The sequence below is a fragment of the Chiloscyllium plagiosum genome, unplaced genomic scaffold (genome assembly GCF_037043375.1).
Source record: "Chiloscyllium plagiosum isolate Xiang-an unplaced genomic scaffold, Cpla_swu_hap1 HiC_scaffold_12, whole genome shotgun sequence".
Lineage (NCBI taxonomy): Eukaryota > Metazoa > Chordata > Chondrichthyes > Orectolobiformes > Hemiscylliidae > Chiloscyllium > Chiloscyllium plagiosum.
The window spans coordinates 48671847-48689363 of record NW_028270150.1 but is presented as its reverse complement, the minus strand read 5'-3'; the positions used below and the strand labels follow the sequence as shown (position 1 = coordinate 48689363).

Here is a 17517-nt window from a genome sequence, read left to right as displayed (position 1 = left end):
CGCTGATAATAGTATTTGACAAATCAGATTTCATAATGATACCTGGTTTTATAGAGGATATTTTTTGTTTACAGTTTTGTTACTATAGTGGTCACTAACTGAACATTATTTGCATAATGTTGACAATCTACTTTCAATAAAATAATTTTTATTTCATAAAAGAAAGAAAGACCATTTAGAAACATATTATCATGAGCAGCTTAAAAAAATGTTTTATTTCCCAGAAATATCTTTAACAATCAACTCCAGTGGAGTATCATTCGTACCTTCACTTTCAAATTTCTCACCTAACTTATGAGGTTGTAACTGTTTCCTTTTGGTGACTTTCTGCACATTAACCAGATATGATTCTCTTCTTTACTATTTTCCCTGAGATATAGACAGGCTATCTCACTGGTCTTTCTGACTTTGATTGTTTGAGGCTGCTAAATCAACTTAAGACTTATTTCTAGCTCTGATGGCCTGAAGCCTTCCAAAACTAAACTGCTGTTCAGGGATATTACTATTCTGCTCAACAGAAACCTGAATATGTCTGTCTTTCCCATTTGTCTTTCTGCACGTCAGACATTCAACTTTATAAGCATTTATCAAATAACTCCCCATGTAGCTTAAGTCTCATGCTTGACTGCAAATGAGTTCAAAAATTATGCTGTGACCCCTTTACAAAACAAAAATGTCACCATCATTGTACTAAAATCAAAACCCCACCCACCTCTATTTTTATCCTTTGGGAATTCTGGTTGTAATAACATTATGTACCTTTTATCACATTGTCAATGTGGCTCATTGTCACTTGATAGAAATGACTTACTTTTATACACACAGACTTGCATCTTTTTTGAATATGAGGATGGCAGGTTATAAAACCTATAGTTTCCCGATGGTTGATTGTTCAAGGTGCCATGGAGAAAGGAGAGTCAACTTGCCAACCAATCAACACACAGTTCGTCTACAATATAACTTCTGTGGTTCTTTGAAATTTAGCATTTTTGCATTGTTCCAGATGAGTGGAAGGCAAAAGATCTTTGGCAACATTACTTTTTTTTTCTCAGCAATAAGAGTGTAATGTATTTTCACTCTGACAACGGGAATTCTACTGATCTAAGCAAATATACTTGCGTCAATCGCAGATTAATTCTGAAGATCCGTCATTCAAACTTGACTTTTTTCCAGTAATATGTCATTTATAACATTTAATTATTTTGGGAGTGGCTTCTTTCTAATTTAGTTTTTCTCTCTTAGGTCATATTGGTCTCTTTGTGTGCTGGGGGTGTGGGCTTGAATCTCATTGGAGGAAATCACCTCTTCCTGTTGGATATGCACTGGTAAGATGTACTGCAAGTAGTTACTCACCAAAATAAAATGTCTATTGCAAGAACACCTATTCCTTGTTGTTCTGTGCATGTTAATAGTTTTGTACTGCAGGGGTGACCTCCTGGTAATGTCACTGGACAAGTATTCCAATCTATTGCTAATGCTCAAGAGGACATTGGTTCAAATCCTGCCATGAAATTTAAATTCAATTAATCTTAAATCTGAATATAAAGCTAATGGTGCCTGAAATGTTCATTGTTTGCTGTAAAAACCCATTGGTTCACCTAATGTCTGTTTAGCAAAAGAAATCTGCTATCCTTTCCTAGTCTGGTCCATATGTGACACTGGACCCACAATAACATGGTTGACTCTTGCTTGCTATGTAAAATGGTCTAGTCAGTTACTTTAGTTCAAGGTCAATTTGAGGAATGGCAACAACAGCTGACCATGCTAGCTATACCCAGGTTCCATGAAAATGTAAAAGGAAACATTCCATCTGACTACAAATATTTTTAATTATCAACATATTTTAATAACTCAGCACTTATTATTGCAAGCTTTCAATTATAGCATTAATTGTAGATATCCTTGTATCTAAATGACCACATATTTGCATATCACATTTCAATGTCATTAACATCCTTAATCAATGCTTTCTTTTACCAAGTGCTTTGTGAAGATGTGACGTTTGGAACTGATGTTTTCCTTCATTCATAATAACACACTTTTTCTTGAATAATTGAGAATTTTCTTATTTATTTCATTTATGATATTAATTCCCACCTTCCTTGTAAATTCTTCTGTATAATCGGATTCCACTTGCACCTGTTTTGATCACTGCCTCCTTAGATTTGAAGGTACATAGTAACCTAATCCTGGGCCTCAATCGGTACCAATCTGATCACAACATAATTCTTATCAATTTTCCTGAGCTTATTTTAAATGTGTTGTCCCTGATGCTTGGTAATGAAACCATCTCTGATGAGCACTTTACCATCGTGCACCCTCTCTCTAATTTCAATAAATCTTCTTCATATAATAATGTGGATTCATTGTAAGATTGATGGAATGCTGTATGCATTCGGTGTATTTTATATTTTTTTTAACCAAACTCCATTGCACTTTGTTTCTTCTATAGTAAAATTTGCATTTTTGCAGGAGGTCTTTGCAAAGTGGCTACTTTGCAAAAAGTCTTTAAATCTAAAGCTACATTAATTTTAGAAAAGGTTATGTTCATTAATTAAAGATCGATTAAAATTAATTAAAGAAGGAAGCATATGTCAGGTATAGACAGGATAGATCGAGTGACTCCTTAGAGTATAAAGAAAGTAGGAGTATACTTAAGAGGGAAATCAGGAGGGCAAAATGGGGACATGAGATAACTTTGGCAAATAGAATTAAAGAGAATCCAAAGGGTTTTTACAAATATATTAAGGATAAAGGGGTAACTAGGGAGAGAATAGGGCCTCTCAAAGATCAGCAAGGCGGCCTTTGTGTGGAGCCACAGAAAATGGGGGAGATATTAAATGAATATTTTGCATCAGTATTTACTGTGGAAAAGGATATGGAAGGTATAGACTGTAGGGAAATAGATGGTGACATCTTGCAAAATGTCCAGATTACAGAGGAGGAAGTGCTGGATGCCTGAAAACGGTTAAAGGTGGATAAATCCCCAGGACCTGATCAGGTGTACCCAAGAACTCTGGGAAGGTAGAGAAGTGATTGCTGGGCCTCTTGCTGAGATATTTGTATCATCGATAGTCACAGGTGAGGTGCCGGAAGACTGGAGGTTGGCAAACATGGTGCCCTGTTTAAGAAGGGCGGTTAAGACAAGCCAGGGAACTATAGACCGGTGAGCCTGACCTCGGTGGTGGGCAAGTTGTTGGAGGGAAATCTGAGGGACAGGATGTACATGTATTTGGAAAGACAAGGACTGATTCGGGATAGTCAACATGGCTTTGTGCGTGGGAAATCATGTCTCTCAAACTTGTTTGAGTTTTTTGAAGTAATAAAGAAGATTGATGAGGGCAGAGCAGTAGATGTAGTTTATATGGACTTCAGTAAGGCGTTCAACAAGGTTCCCCATGGGAGACTGATCAGCAAGGTTAAATCTCAAGGAATACAGGGAGAACTAGCCAGGTAGAAGACATAGGGTGGTGGTGGAGGGTTGTTTTTCAGACTGGAGGCCTGTGACCAGTGGAGTGCCACAAGGATCAGTGCTGGGCCCCCTACTTTTTGTCATTTACATAAATTATTTGGATGCAAGCATAAGAGATACAGTTAGTAAGTTTGCAGATGACACCAAAATTGGAGGTGTAGTGGACAGTGAAGAGGGTTACCTCAGATTACAACGGCATCTGGACCAGATGGGCCAATGGGCTGAGGAGTGGCAGATGGAGTTTAATTCAAATAAATGCGAGGTGCTGCATTTTGGGAAAGCAAATCTTAGCAGGACTTCTACACTTAATGGTAAGGTTCTAGGGAGTGTTGCTGAACAAAGAGACCTTGGAGTGCAGGTTCATACCTCCTTGAAAGTGGAGTCGCAGGTAGATAGGATAGTGAAGAAGGCATTTGGTATGCTTTCCTTTATTGGTCAGAGTATTGAGTACAGGAGATGGGAGGACATGTTGCAGCTGTACAGGACATTGGTTAGGCCACTGTTGGAATATTGCGTGCAGTTCTAGTCTCCTTCCTATCGGAAAGATGTTGTGAAACTTGAAAGGGTTCAGAAAAGATTTACAAGGATGTTGCCAGGGTTGGAGGATTTGAGCTACAGGGAGAGGCTGAGCAGGCTGGGGCTGTTTTCCCTGGAGCGTCGGAGGCTGAGGGGTGACCTTATGGAGGTTTAGAAAATTGAGGGGCATGGATAGGATAAATAGACAAAGTCTTTTCCCTGGGGTCGGGGAGTCCAGAACTAGAGGGCATAGGTTTAGGGTGAGAGGGGAAAGATATCAAAGAGACCCAAGGAGCAACCTTTTCACGCAGAGGGTGGTACGTGTATGGAATGATCTACCAGAGGATGTGGTGGAGGCTGGTACAATTGCAACATTTAAGAGGCATTTGGATGGGTATATGAATAGGAAGGGTTTGGAGGGATATTGGCTGGGTGCTGGCAGGTGGGACTAGATTGGGTTGGGATATCTGGTCGGCATGGACGGGTTGGACCGAAGGGTCTGTTTTCATGCTGTACATCTCTATGACTCTATGACTGTATATTTTGACAGATGAGGTTGATATTCACTCAACTGTGTTTACAGGAACCCAGCATTGGAGGAACAGGCATCTGATCGAATTTATCGTGTGGGGCAACTCAAGAATGTAACTGTGCATAGGTAATGAAAGTTGTCAAGCTAAAGATGCAGTGTTCCTTTTGCGTGAAAATGAGTGGAAGAATAAATTAAAATAATTCTTGTGCATTTTTGCTTAACTGCATTTGAAAGTCAAAAAGAAAATTAACTTATTCAAAGCTACAACTGCTTTTGAAGGACCTACTTGGATTTTAATTCTTCCTATCCTAAGCTGCAAGCAGCATCACCAGTTGGAAGGAAACATCTAACAGCACTAAGACAAATTGTAAAGTGTTGTTCAAACATGACTGGCTAAGGATAGAGTTGGGTCCCTAAGGGCCGACCAGGGTAAGCTGCACACTGAAGCAAAAAGTATGGCAAAAGTATTAAATAAGTACTTTTGTTTAAGTCTTTACCAATTAAAAAATACTTCTCATGGGTATGTACCTAGCTTGCGCCCTATTCATCTTTTTGAAAGTCTCCCATTTTTCACCCACTTTTTATTTAATCCATCAAAACATACTTCCAATCAACCTATTCCAATTCAACTTCTGGACTCTTAAAATCTGTCCTTTTTCTTTATGGGATTTTAACCCTTGACTGATTTTTAAACTTTTCCAACTTTGGTTCTGTCTTTACCGAATTTGAAAATATTGACAATGGTAATTGAAAATGTGGGTGTTGAGCAACTGAGCAGTGTAGTGATAGATAAAGAGATGCTTAAAAAAAAAATTGTAGGCAGCACTCCAGATAGAAAAGTCACCAGGCCCAGATGAGATACATCTAGATTACTGAGAGGGATAATCGTGAAAATTGTGGAGCCATTGACAGAAATTTTCCAGGCCTCTCTGAGCACAGGATTAGTTCCAGGGTACTGGAGAATTGTAAATGTAGTGTTGTTGTTTAAGAAAGGGGCAAAGGATAACCTTGGAAACTACAGACCTGTCAGCTTGACATCAATAGTGGGAAAACTGATGGAAGCCATAATATGGGATATGGTAAATATCCATTTCAGAGACAAATAAGTTAATACTGTATGCAGTCAACTTTGTCAAGAGCAGGTCACGTCTGACAAATTTAATTGAGCTCTTTGAGGTGACACAGGTAGGGGACGAGGATAGTGCTGTAGATATTGTATATGTAGACTCTTAGAAAGCATTCAATACGTTGTCACATGCCAGATTGTTTAGCAATTACTATTATGTGGGATTGATGGGTCCTTGGCATCACGAATTAAAAGCTAACTAAAAGAAAGGAAACAGAGTAGGTATAAATGGGCATTTCACAGACTGGAGACAAGTTGAAAGTGGTGTTCCCAGAAATTGCTTTTTCTGATTTTTATATAACTGGAGATGGATTGAGGATAAAATGCCTAAATTTATGGATGATACTAAGCTAGAGAGAAAAGTGAATTGTGAGAATGATGCTGAGTGACTTCAGATGGACCTTGACAATTGGCCAAATGGGCAGACACCTGGCAGAGGAATTTCAATGCAGAGAAATCGGAGATAATGCATTTCAGTAGAAGAAACATGCAAAGACTATACAGGCTCTATGGTACAACTTTAAGGGGAGCACAGGAACCTTAGGGTTCTCATGCATAAATTTCTGAAGGTGGCCAGGCAAGTTGAAGCAGTTGTTAAGAAGTTTATAGGATCCTTGGGTTTATAAATAGAGAGATAATAGCTGACTTTGATTTTTAAATTTAGAATACTAAGCCAAGTAAATTAAGTGTGGGATGAAAAGCAACTGAGAGGAAATTTAGCTCTAGTCATGTGTTGAAAGTTTTTCAGTGCATTGGATAGTTTTCCAAAGCAAGGCGACAGGCCAAATTTATATACTGATGCACACAGCTGAGATAAGTATCCCTTTACTATTAGATTGTTAATAAGTGATTATGTTTGATCACATTTAATGCTAGCTTTGTAAGGTAACTTCTGTGATTAATCCAATGGTTCACCATTACCTGTAACCGGATTGAAAATGAACCTTCCAGCTCAGAGAGCAAACCTATATCCAGAACATCAACCTGAGCTACAAACCTTCTCAAAACTTGCTATTACCTGTGACTATTCTAATAGTGTGGGTATTTAACACCAAGCTGTTGATACTGCAAATTATAAGAAGGAAATGGTAATCAAGGGAAAGAATAATATGTGTCTGACATTCCAGTTCTATGAGTCAAAGACTGGACCTTGCAAAGTTTAACATAAGGAAGGAAACCATACCAGAAAGAGTTAGGCCATTAAAGACCGACAAAGTCCTGTGAGTTGATTGTTTCCACCTGCTGGTTTTTTGAAAGAAGGCGATGAGGAAATTGCTGATGCTTTAGCCTTAATCTTTCAAAGCCTGCTCTTTTCTGGAACTGACCCTTTTAACTTGGAAAATTGCTAATGTAACTCCAGTAATTAAGAAAGGCAACAGGAGATGTCACAGTAGACAAGGATTTAAAAAGACGTGATATAAATAGATTTCAGATGGTATTTTGAAAGATTCCACTTAAGAAAAGCTTATAGAATTGAAGGCAGATCATTGCTGGAATAGGAAATTGGTTAGTTGTGAAGTAGAGAATGCTGGGACTGTTGACTAAATTTTTGTGCAAGTTATGCTTTTGTGCTGATGGTTGCTAAAGCTTGCAGGAGCAAGCAGAAGTGGAAGTATGACCATACTACAGTTGATAGAAAACTGAGTAAGAATAATGGATATGTACTTCAACTGTAGGAAGTAAACAGTGCGTCTATAACATGAGTATGTTCTGCGGCCTTTATATTCACTGTTAATAACTTGGTCAACACAATGGATTGAATTTTCCAGTTATCAGATGGTTGTTTCTGAAGTGGAGATGGGAGTTGCACATGGGGACCCTGTGAAATCCCTACTTCAGAGGAACTGCCCTGGAAATAAAACTGAAGATTCTATTGGGGAATCCCCTTTCATGTGGAACCCACTGGAAATATCCATTTAAAGAGGAGAATCTAGAGTGAGTTGCTGAAGTTTGTTAAATAATTATTCAGGAAACGTTAAGACTATTAAACCTCTTGCTTGTGACTGATTTAAACAGATGCTCCACCTTTATCTCGGCCAAAAAACGACTTCCCACAACACCTTGGCACCAGACCTGATAGCTCCTGCAACTGAACCATGACATCCCTCATCATCTCATCTCTCCTCTCTCTCTTTTCCCAAGTAACACACTCTCTCTTCCCAATTATCTCGCTCACTCACACACGCTCTCTCACTCTCTCGCACGCCTGCTCTCTCTCTCTCGCGCCCTCTCCCTCTCGCGCCCTCTCCCTCTCGCGCCCTCTCCCTCTCGCGCCCTCTCCCTCTCGCCCTCTCCCTCTCGCGCCCTCTCCCTCTCGCGCCCTCTCCCTCTCGCGCCCTCTCCCTCTCGCGCCCTCTCCCTCTCGCGCCCTCTCCCTCTCGCGCCCTCTCCCTCTCGCGCCCTCTCCCTCTCGCGCCCTCTCCCTCTCGCGCCCTCTCCCTCTCGCGCCCTCTCCCTCTCGCCCCCTCTCCCTCTCGCCCCCTCTCCCTCTCGCGCCCTCTCCCTCTCGCCCCCTCTCCCTCTCGCCCCCTCTCCCTCTCGCCCCCTCTCCCTCTCGCCCCCTCTCCCTCTCGCCCCCTCTCCCTCTCGCCCCCTCTCCCTCTCGCCCCCTCTCCCTCTCGCCCCCTCTCCCTCTCGCCCCCTCTCCCTCTCGCCCCCTCTCCCTCTCGCCCCCTCTCCCTCTCGCCCCCTCTCCCTCTCGCCCCCTCTCCCTCTCGCCCCCTCTCCCTCTCGCCCCCTCTCCCTCTCGCCCCCTCTCCCTCTCGCCCCCTCTCCCTCTCGCCCCTCTCCCTCTCGCCCCCTCTCCCTCTCGCCCCCTCTCCCTCTCGCCCCCTCTCCCTCTCGCCCCCTCTCCCTCTCGCCCCCTCCCCCTCTCGCCCCCTCCCCCTCTCGCCCCCTCCCCCTCTCGCGCCCTCTCCCCTCTCGCGCCCTCTCCCTCTCGCGCCCTCTCCCTCTCGCGCCCTCTCCCTCTCGCGCCCTCTCCCTCTCGCGCCCTCTCCCTCTCGCGCCCTCTCCCTCTCGCGCCCTCTCCCTCTCGCGCCCTCTCCCTCTCGCGCCCTCTCCCTCTCGCGCCCTCTCCCTCTCGCGCCCTCTCCCTCTCGCGCCCTCTCCCTCTCGCGCCCTCTCCCTCTCGCGCCCTCTCCCTCTCGCGCCCTCTCCCTCTCGCGCCCTCTCCCTCTCGCGCCCTCTCCCTCTCGCGCCCTCTCCCTCTCGCGCCCTCTCCCTCTCGCGCCCTCTCCCTCTCGCGCCCTCTCCCTCTCGCGCCCTCTCCCTCTCGCGCCCTCTCCCTCTCGCGCCCTCTCCCTCTCGCGCCCTCTCCCTCTCGCGCCCTCTCCCTCTCGCGCCCTCTCCCTCTCGCGCCCTCTCCCTCTCGCGCCCTCTCCCTCTCGCGCCCTCTCCCTCTCGCGCCCTCTCCCTCTCGCGCCCTCTCCCTCTCGCGCCCTCTCCCTCTCGCGCCCTCTCCCTCTCGCGCCCTCTCCCTCTCGCGCCCTCTCCCTCTCGCGCCCTCTCCCTCTCGCGCCCTCTCCCTCTCGCGCCCTCTCCCTCTCGCGCCCTCTCCCTCTCGCGCCCTCTCCCTCTCGCGCCCTCTCCCTCTCGCGCCCTCTCCCTCTCGCGCCCTCTCCCTCTCGCGCCCTCTCCCTCTCGCGCCCTCTCCCTCTCGCGCCCTCTCCCTCTCGCGCCCTCTCCCTCTCGCGCCCTCTCCCTCTCGCGCCCTCTCCCTCTCGCGCCCTCTCCCTCTCGCGCCCTCTCCCTCTCGCGCCCTCTCCCTCTCGCGCCCTCTCCCTCTCGCGCCCTCTCCCTCTCGCGCCCTCTCCCTCTCGCGCCCTCTCCCTCTCGCGCCCTCTCCCTCTCGCGCCCTCTCCCTCGCGCCCTCTCCCTCTCGCGCCCTCTCCCTCTCGCGCCCTCTCCCTCTCGCGCCCTCTCCCTCTCGCGCCCTCTCCCTCTCGCGCCCTCTCCCTCTCGCGCCCTCTCCCTCTCGCGCCCTCTCCCTCTCGCGCCCTCTCCCTCTCGCGCCCTCTCCCTCTCGCGCCCTCTCCCTCTCGCGCCCTCTCCCTCTCGCGCCCTCTCCCTCTCGCGCCCTCTCCCTCTCGCGCCCTCGTCCCTCTCGCGCCCTTCTCCCTCTCGCGCCCTCTCCCTCTCGCGCCCTCTCCTCTCGCGCCCTCTCTCGCGCCCTCTCCCTCTCGCGCCCTCTCTCCCTCTCGCGCCCTCTCCCTCTCGCGCCCTCTCCCTCTCGCGCCCTCTCCCTCTCGCGCCCTCTCCCTCTCGCGCCCTCTCCCTCTCGCTCCCTCTCCCTCTCGCCCTCTCCCTCTCCCTCTCCCTCTCGCGCCCTCTCTCCCTCTCGCGCCCTCTCCCTCTCGCTCCCTCTCGCCCCTCTCGCGCCTCCTCTCCCTCTCGCTCCCTCTCCTCCCTCTCGCTCCCTCTCCCTCTCTCCCTCTCCCTCTCCCTCTCGCCTCTCCTCTCCCTCTCTCCCTCTCCCTCTCGCTCCCTCTCCCTCCCTCTCGCTCCTCTCCTCTCCCTCCCTCTCGCTCCCTCTCGCTCCCTCTCCCGCTCCTCTCCCTCTCCCTCTCGCTCCCTCTCCCTCTCCCTCTCCCTCTCTCCTCCCTCCTCTCCCTCTCCCTCTCGCTCCCTCTCCCTCTCGCCTCTCCCTCTCGCTCCCTCTCGCTCCCTCTCGCTCCTCTCCCTCCGCTCCCTCTCCCCTCTCGCTCCCTCTCCGCTCCCTCTCCCTCTCCCTCTCCCTCTCTCCTCGCTCCCTCCCTCTCCTCCCTCTCCCTCTCGCTCTCCCTCTCCTCTCGCTCCCTCTCCCCTCTCGCTCCCTCTCTCTCCCTCTCCCCTCCCTCTCGCCTCTCCGCTCTCCCTCTCGCTCCCTCTCCCTCTCTCTCCCTCTCAGCTCCCTCTCCCTCCTCGCTCCCTCTCCCTCTCCTCTCCTCTCCCTCGCTCCCTCTCCCTCTCCCTCTCCCTCCCTCTCCCTCTCCCTCTCGCTCCCTCTCCCTCTCGCTCCCTCTCCTCTCGCTCCTCTCCTCTCCTCCCTCTCCCGCTCCCTCTCGCTCCCTCTCCCCTCTCGCTCCCTCTCCTCCCTCTCGCTCCCTCTCGCTCCCTCTCCGCTCCCTCTCCCTCTCGCTCCCCTCTCGCTCCCTCTCCCTCTCCCTCTCCCTCTCCCTCCTCTCCCTCTCCCTCTCCCTCTCCCTCTCCCTCCCTCTCCCTCTCGCTCCCTCTCCCTCTCGCTCCCTCTCGCTCCCTCTCCCGCTCCGCTCTCCCTCTCGCTCCCCTCTCCCTCTCGCTCCCTCTCCCTCCCTCTCCCTCTCCCTCTCCCTCTCCCCTCTCCTCTCCCTCTCCCTCTCCTCCCTCTCCCTCTCCCTCCCTCCCTCTCCCTCTCGCTCCCTCTCCCTCTCGCTCCCTCTCGCTCCCTCTCCCGCTCCCTCTCCCTCTCGCTCCCTCTCCTCTCGCTCCCTCTCCCTCTCGCTCCCTCTCCCTCTCGCTCCCTCTCCCTCTCGCTCCCTCTCCCTCTCCCTCTCGCTCCCTCTCCCTCTCCCTCTCCCTCTCGCTCCCTCTCCCTCTCGCTCCCTCTCCCTCTCGCTCCCTCTCCCTCTCGCTCCCTCTCCCTCTCGCTCCCTCTCCCTCTCGCTCCCTCTCCCTCTCGCTCCCTCTCGCTCCCTCTCCCTCTCCCTCTCGCTCCCTCTCCCGCTCCCTCTCCCTCCCTCTCCCTCTCCCTCTCCCTCTCCCTCCCTCCCTCTCCCTCTCCCTCTCGCTCCCTCTCCCTCTCGCTCCCTCTCGCTCCCTCTCCCTCTCGCTCCCTCTCGCTCCCTCTCCCTCTCCCTCCCTCTCGCTCCCTCTCGCTCCCTCTCCCGCTCCCTCTCCCTCTCCGCCTCCCTCTCGCTCCCTCTCCCTCTCCCTCTCGCTCCCTCTCGCTCCCTCTCCCTCTCCCTCCCTCTCGCTCCCTCTCGCTCCCTCTCCCGCTCCCTCTCCCTCCTCGCTCCCTCTCGCTCCCTCTCCCTCTCCCTCTCTCTCCCTCTCCCTCTCCCTCTCCCTCTCCCTCTCCCTCCCTCTCCCTCTCCCTCTCGCTCCCTCTCCCTCTCGCTCCCTCTCGCTCCCTCTCCCGCTCCCTCTCCCTCTCCCTCCCTCTCCCTCTCGCTCCCTCTCCCTCTCGCTCCCCTCTCCCTCTCGCTCCCTCTCGCTCCTCTCCCTCTCGCTCCCTCTCGCTCCCTCTCCCTCTCCCTCTCCCTCTCCCTCTCGCTCCCTCTCCCTCTCGCTCCCTCTCCCTCCTCGCTCCCTCTCCCTCTCGCTCCCTCTCGCTCTCGCTCCCTCTCGCTCCCTCTCCCTCTCGCTCCCTCTCCCTCTCGCTCCCTCTCCCTCTCGCTCCCTCTCCCTCTCGCTCCCTCCTCGCTCCCTCTCCCTCTCGCTCCCTCTCGCTCCCTCTCCCTCTCCCTCCCTCTCGCTCCCTCCTCGCTCCCTCTCCCCGCTCCCTCTCCCTCTCGCTCCCTCTCGCTCCCTCTCCCTCTCCCTCTCGCTCCCTCTCGCTCCCTCTCCCTCTCCCTCCCTCTCGCTCCCTCTCGCTCCCTCTCCCCGCTCCCTCTCCCCTCTCGCTCCCTCTCGCTCCCTCTCCCTCTCCCTCTCCCTCTCCCTCTCCGCTCCCTCTCCCCTCTCCCTCTCCCTCCCTCTCCCTCCCTCTCCCTCTCCCTCTCGCTCCCTCTCCCTCTCGCTCCCCTCTCCTCGCTCCCTCCTCCTCTTCCCGCTCCCTCTCCCTCTCCCTCCCTCTCCTCTCCTCTCCTCTCCCTCTCGCTCCCTCTCGCTCCCTCTCCCTCTCGCTCCCTCTCGCTCCCTCTCCCGCTCCCTCTCCCTCTCCCTCTCGCTCCCTCTCCCTCTCGCTCCCTCTCCCTCTCGCTCCCTCTCCCTCTCGCTCCCTCTCGCTCCCTCTCCCTCTCGCTCCCTCTCCCTCTCGCTCCCTCTCCCTCTCGCTCCCTCTCCCTCTCGCTCCCTCTCCCTCTCGCTCCCTCTCCCTCTCGCTCCCTCTCCCCTCTCGCTCCCTCTCCCTCTCGCTCCCTCTCCCTCTCGCTCCCTCTCCCTCTCGCTCCCTCTCCCTCTCGCTCCCTCTCCCTCCTCGCTCCCTCTCCCCTCTCGCTCCCTCTCCCTCTCCCTCCCTCTCCCTCTCCCTCCCTCTCCCTCTCCCTCTCGCTCCCTCTCCCTCTCGCTCCCTCTCGCTCCCTCTCCTCTCCCTCCCTCTCGCTCCCTCTCGCTCCCTCTCCCGCTCCCTCTCCCTCTCGCTCCCTCTCGCTCCCTCTCCCTCTCCCTCTCGCTCCCTCTCGCTCCCTCTCCCTCTCCCTCCCTCTCCCTCCCCCTCTCGCTCCCACTCGCTCCCTCTCCCTCTCCCTCTCCCTCCCTCTCCCTCTCCCTCTCCCTCCCTCTCCCTCTCCCTCTCCCTCTCGCTCCCTCTCCCTCTCGCTCCCTCTCGCTCCCCTCTCCCCGCTCCCTCTCCCTCTCGCTCCCTCTCCCTCTCGCTCCCTCTCCCTCTCGCTCCCTCTCCCTCTCCCTCTCGCTCCCTCTCCCTCTCGCTCCCTCTCCCTCTCCCTCTCCCTCTCGCTCCCTCTCCCTCTCCCTCTCCCTCTCGCTCCCTCTCCCTCTCGCTCCCTCTCCCTCTCGCTCCCTCTCCCTCTCGCTCCCTCTCCTCCTCTCGCTCCCTCTCCCTCTCGCTCCCTCTCCCTCTCGCTCCCTCTCCCTCTCGCTCCCCTCTCGCTCCCTCTCCCTCTCGCTCCCTCTCCCTCTCGCTCCCTCTCCCTCTCGCTCCCTCTCCCTCTCCTCTCTCCGCTCCTCTCCCTCTCCCCTCTCCCTCTCGCTCCCTCTCCCTCTCGCTCCCTCTCCCTCTCGCTCCCTCTCCCTCTCGCTCCCTCTCCCTCTCGCTCCCTCTCCCTCTCGCTCCCTCTCCCTCTCGCTCCCTCTCCCTCTCGCTCCCTCTCCCTCTCCCTCTCCCTCTCGCTCCCTCTCCCTCTCGCTCCCTCTCCCGCTCCCTCTCTCGCTCCCTCTCCCTCTCGCTCCCTCTCCCTCTCGCTCCCTCTCCCTCTCGCTCCCTCTCCCTCTCGCTCCCTCTCCCTCTCCCTCTCGCTCCCTCTCCCCTCTCCCTCTCCCTCTCGCTCCCTCTCCCTCTCGCTCCCTCTCGCTCCCTCTCCCGCTCCCTCTCCCTCTCGCTCCCTCTCCCTCTCGCTCCCTCTCCCTCTCGCTCCCTCTCCCTCTCGCTCCCTCTCCCTCTCGCTCCCTCTCCCTCTCGCTCCCTCTCCCTCTCGCTCCCTCTCCCTCTCGCTCCCTCTCCCTCTCGCTCCCTCTCCCTCTCGCTCCCTCTCCCTCTCGCTCCCTCTCCCTCTCGCTCCCTCTCGCTCCCTCTCCCTCTCGCTCCCTCTCCCTCTCGCTCCCTCTCCCTCTCGCTCCCTCTCCCTCTCGCTCCCTCTCCCTCTCGCTCCCTCTCCCTCTCGCTCCCTCTCCCTCTCGCTCCCTCTCCCTCTCCTCTCCCTCTCCCTCCTCCCCCTCTCCCTCTCCCTCTCCTCCTCCCTCCTCTCCCTCTCCCTCTCGCTCCCTCTCCCTCTCGCTCCCCTCCTCCCCTCTCGCTCCCTCTCGCTCCCTCTCGCTCCCTCTCGCTCCCTCTCCCTCCCTCTCGCTCCCTCTCGCTCCCTCTCCCGCTCCCTCTCCCTCTCGCTCCCTCTCGCTCCCTCTCCCTCTCCCTCTCGCTCCCTCTCGCTCCCTCTCGCTCTCCCTCCCCTCTCGCTCCCTCTCGCTCCCTCTCCCGCTCCCTCTCCCTCTCGCTCCCTCTCGCTCCCTCTCCCTCTCCCTCTCCCTCCCTCTCCCTCTCCCTCTCCCTCCCTCTCCCTCTCGCTCCCTCTCCTCTCGCTCCCTCTCGCTCCCTCTCCTGCTCCCTCTCCTCTCGCTCCCTCTCCCTCTCGCTCCCTCTCCCTCTCGCTCCCTCTCCCTCTCGCTCCCTCTCCCTCTCGCTCCCTCTCCCTCTCGCTCCCTCTCCCTCTCGCTCCCTCTCCCCTCTCGCTCCCTCTCCCTCTCGCTCCCTCTCCCTCTCGCTCCCTCTCCCTCTCGCTCCCTCTCCCTCTCGCTCCCTCTCCCTCTCGCTCCCTCTCCCTCTCGCTCCCTCTCCCTCTCGCTCCCTCTCCCTCTCGCTCCCTCTCCCTCTCGCTCCCTCTCCCTCTCGCTCCCTCTCCCTCTCGCTCCCTCTCCCTCTCGCTCCCTCTCCCTCTCGCTCCCTCTCCCGCTCCCTCTCCCTCTCGCTCCCTCTCCCTCTCGCTCCCTCTCCCTCTCGCTCCCTCTCCCTCTCGCTCCCTCTCCCTCTCGCTCCCTCTCCCTCTCGCTCCCTCTCCCTCTCGCTCCCTCTCCCTCTCGCTCCCTCTCCCTCTCGCTCCCTCTCCCTCTCGCTCCCTCTCCCTCTCGCTCCCTCTCCCTCTCGCTCCCGCTCCCTCTCGCTCCCGCTCCCTCTCGCTCCCGCTCCCTCTCGCTCCCGCTCCCTCTCGCTCCCGCTCCCTCTCGCTCCCGCTCCCTCTCGCTCCCGCTCCCTCTCGCTCTCTCCCTCCCTCTCGCTCTCTCCCTCCCTCTCCCTCTCTCTCCCTCCCCTCTCGCTCCCTCTCCCTCTCGCTCCCTCTCCCTCTCGCTCCCTCTCCCTCTCGCTCCCCTCTCCCTCTCGCTCCCTCTCCCTCTCGCTCCCTCTCCCTCTCGCTCCCTCTCCCTCTCGCTCCCTCTCCCTCTCGCTCCCGCTCCCTCTCGCTCCTCTCCCTCCCTCTCGCTCTCTCCCTCCCTCTCGCTCTCTCCCTCCCTCTCGCTCTCTCCCTCCCTCTCGCTCTCTCCCTCCCTCTCGCTCTCTCCCTCCCTCTCGCTCTCTCCCTCCCTCTCCCTCTCGCTCTCTCCCTCCCTCTCGCTCTCTCCCTCCCTCTCGCTCTCTCCCTCCCTCTCGCTCTCTCCCTCCCTCTCGCTCTCTCCCCTCCCTCTCGCTCTCTCCCTCCCTCTCGCTCTCTCCCTCCCTCTCGCTCTCTCCCCTCCCTCTCGCTCTCTCCCTCCCTCTCGCTCTCCTCCCTCCCTCTCGCTCTCTCCCTCCCTCTCGCTCTCTCCCTCCCTCTCGCTCTCTCCCTCCCTCTCGCTCTCTCCCTCCCTCTCGCTCTCTCCCTCCCTCTCGCCCTCTCCCTCCCTCTCGCCCTCTCCCTCCCTCTCGCCCTCTCCCTCCCTCTCGCCCTCTCCCTCCCTCTCGCCCTCTCCCTCCCCTCCCTCTCGCCCTCTCTCTCCCTCCCGCACTCTCCCGCACTTTCTCTCTCTCTCACGCACTTTCTCTCTCTCTCTCTCTCACGCACTTTCTCTCGCTCTCTCTCACGCACTTTCTCTCGCTCTCTCTCACGCACTTTCTCTCGCTCTCTCTCACGCACTTTCTCTCGCTCTCTCTCACGCACTTTCTCTCGCTCTCTCTCACGCGCTTTCTCTCGCTCTCTCTCACGCGCTTTCTCTCGCTCTCTCTCACGCACTTTCGCTTTCTCTCGCTCTCTCTCACGCACTTTCTCTCTCTCTCTCTCTCTCACGCACTTTCTCTCTCTCTCTCTCTCACGCACTTTCTCTCTCTCTCTCTCTCACGCACTCTCTCTCTCTCTCACGCACTTTCTCTCTCTATCTCTCTCTCACGCACTCTCTCTCTCTCACGCACTCTCTCTCTCTCTCACGCACTCTTTCTCTCTCACGCACTTTCTCTCTCTCTCTCACGCACTTTCTCTCTCTCTCTCACGCACTTTCTCTCTCTCTCTCTCCACGCACTTTCTCTCTCTCTCTCTCTCACGCACTCTCTCTCTCTCTCTCACGCACTCTCTCTCTCTCTCTCACGCACTTTCTCTCTCTCTCTCTCACGCACTTTCTCTCTCTCTCTCTCACGCACTTTCTCTCTCTCTCTCTCACGCACTTTCTCTCTCTCTCTCTCTCACGCACTCTCTCTCTCTCTCACGCACTCTCTCTCTCTCACGCACTCTCTCTCTCTCTCACGCACTCTCTCTCTCACGCACTCTCTCTCTCTCTCTCTCTCTCTCTCTCTCACGCACTCTCTCTCTCTCACGCACTCTCTCTCTCTCTCACGCACTCTCTCACGCACTCTCTCTCTCTCTCACGCACTTCTCTCTCTCTCACACGCACTTCTCTCTCACGCACTTTCTCTCTCTCTCTCTCTCTCACGCACTTTCTCTCTCTCTCTCTCACGCACTTTCTCTCTCTCACGCACTTTCTCTCTCTCTCTCTCACGCACTCTCTCTCACGCACTCTCTCTCTCTCACGCACTCTCTCTCTCTCACGCACTCTCTCTCTCTCACGCACTCTCTCTCTCTCACGCACTCTCTCTCTCTCTCTCTCACGCACTCTCTCACGCACTCTCTCTCTCTCTCTCTCTTACGCACTTTCCCTCTCTCTCACGCTCTCTCTCTCTCTCTGTCACGCACTCTCCCTCTCACACGCACTTTCTCTCTCTCTCACACGCACTTTCTCTCTCACGCACTTTCTCTCTCTCTCTCTCTCTCTCACGCACTTTCTCTCTCTCTCTCTCACGCACTTTCTCTCTCTCTCTCTCACGCACTCTCTCTCTCTCACGCACTCTCTCTCTCTCACGCACTCTCTCTCTCTCACGCACTCTCTCTCTCTCACGCACTTCTCTCTCTCTCTCACGCACTCTCTCTCTCTCTCACGCACTTCTCTCTCTCTCTCTCACGCACTTTCTCTCTCTCTCTCACGCACTTCTCTCTCTCTCTCTCTCACGCACTTTCTCTCTCTCTCTCTCACGCACTTCTCTCTCTCTCTCTCACGCACTTTCTCTCTCTCTCTCTCTCACGCACTCTCACTCTCTCTCTCTCACGCACTTTCTCTCTCTCT

General features: G+C 54.6%; 1 protein-coding gene across 5 annotated transcripts in view; it reads left to right on the top strand.

Annotated features, from left to right (window-relative positions):
- Positions 1–17517, top strand: part of ttf2 (transcription termination factor, RNA polymerase II) — a 71057-nt gene that overhangs the window by 42028 nt on the left and 11512 nt on the right. For 4 of the 5 annotated variants that reach the window (XM_087992793.1, XM_087992795.1, XM_087992792.1 and 1 more), the window contains 3 exons: positions 1243–1325; positions 4572–4646; positions 7416–7581. In XM_087992793.1, the coding sequence (XP_087848919.1) occupies positions 1243–1325; positions 4572–4646; positions 7416–7566 (309 nt within the window). In that variant the 3' untranslated portion in view covers positions 7567–7581. The remainder of the gene's footprint in view (positions 1–1242; positions 1326–4571; positions 4647–7415; positions 7582–17517) is intronic. The other variant, XM_043700922.2, reaches the window with a different exon arrangement.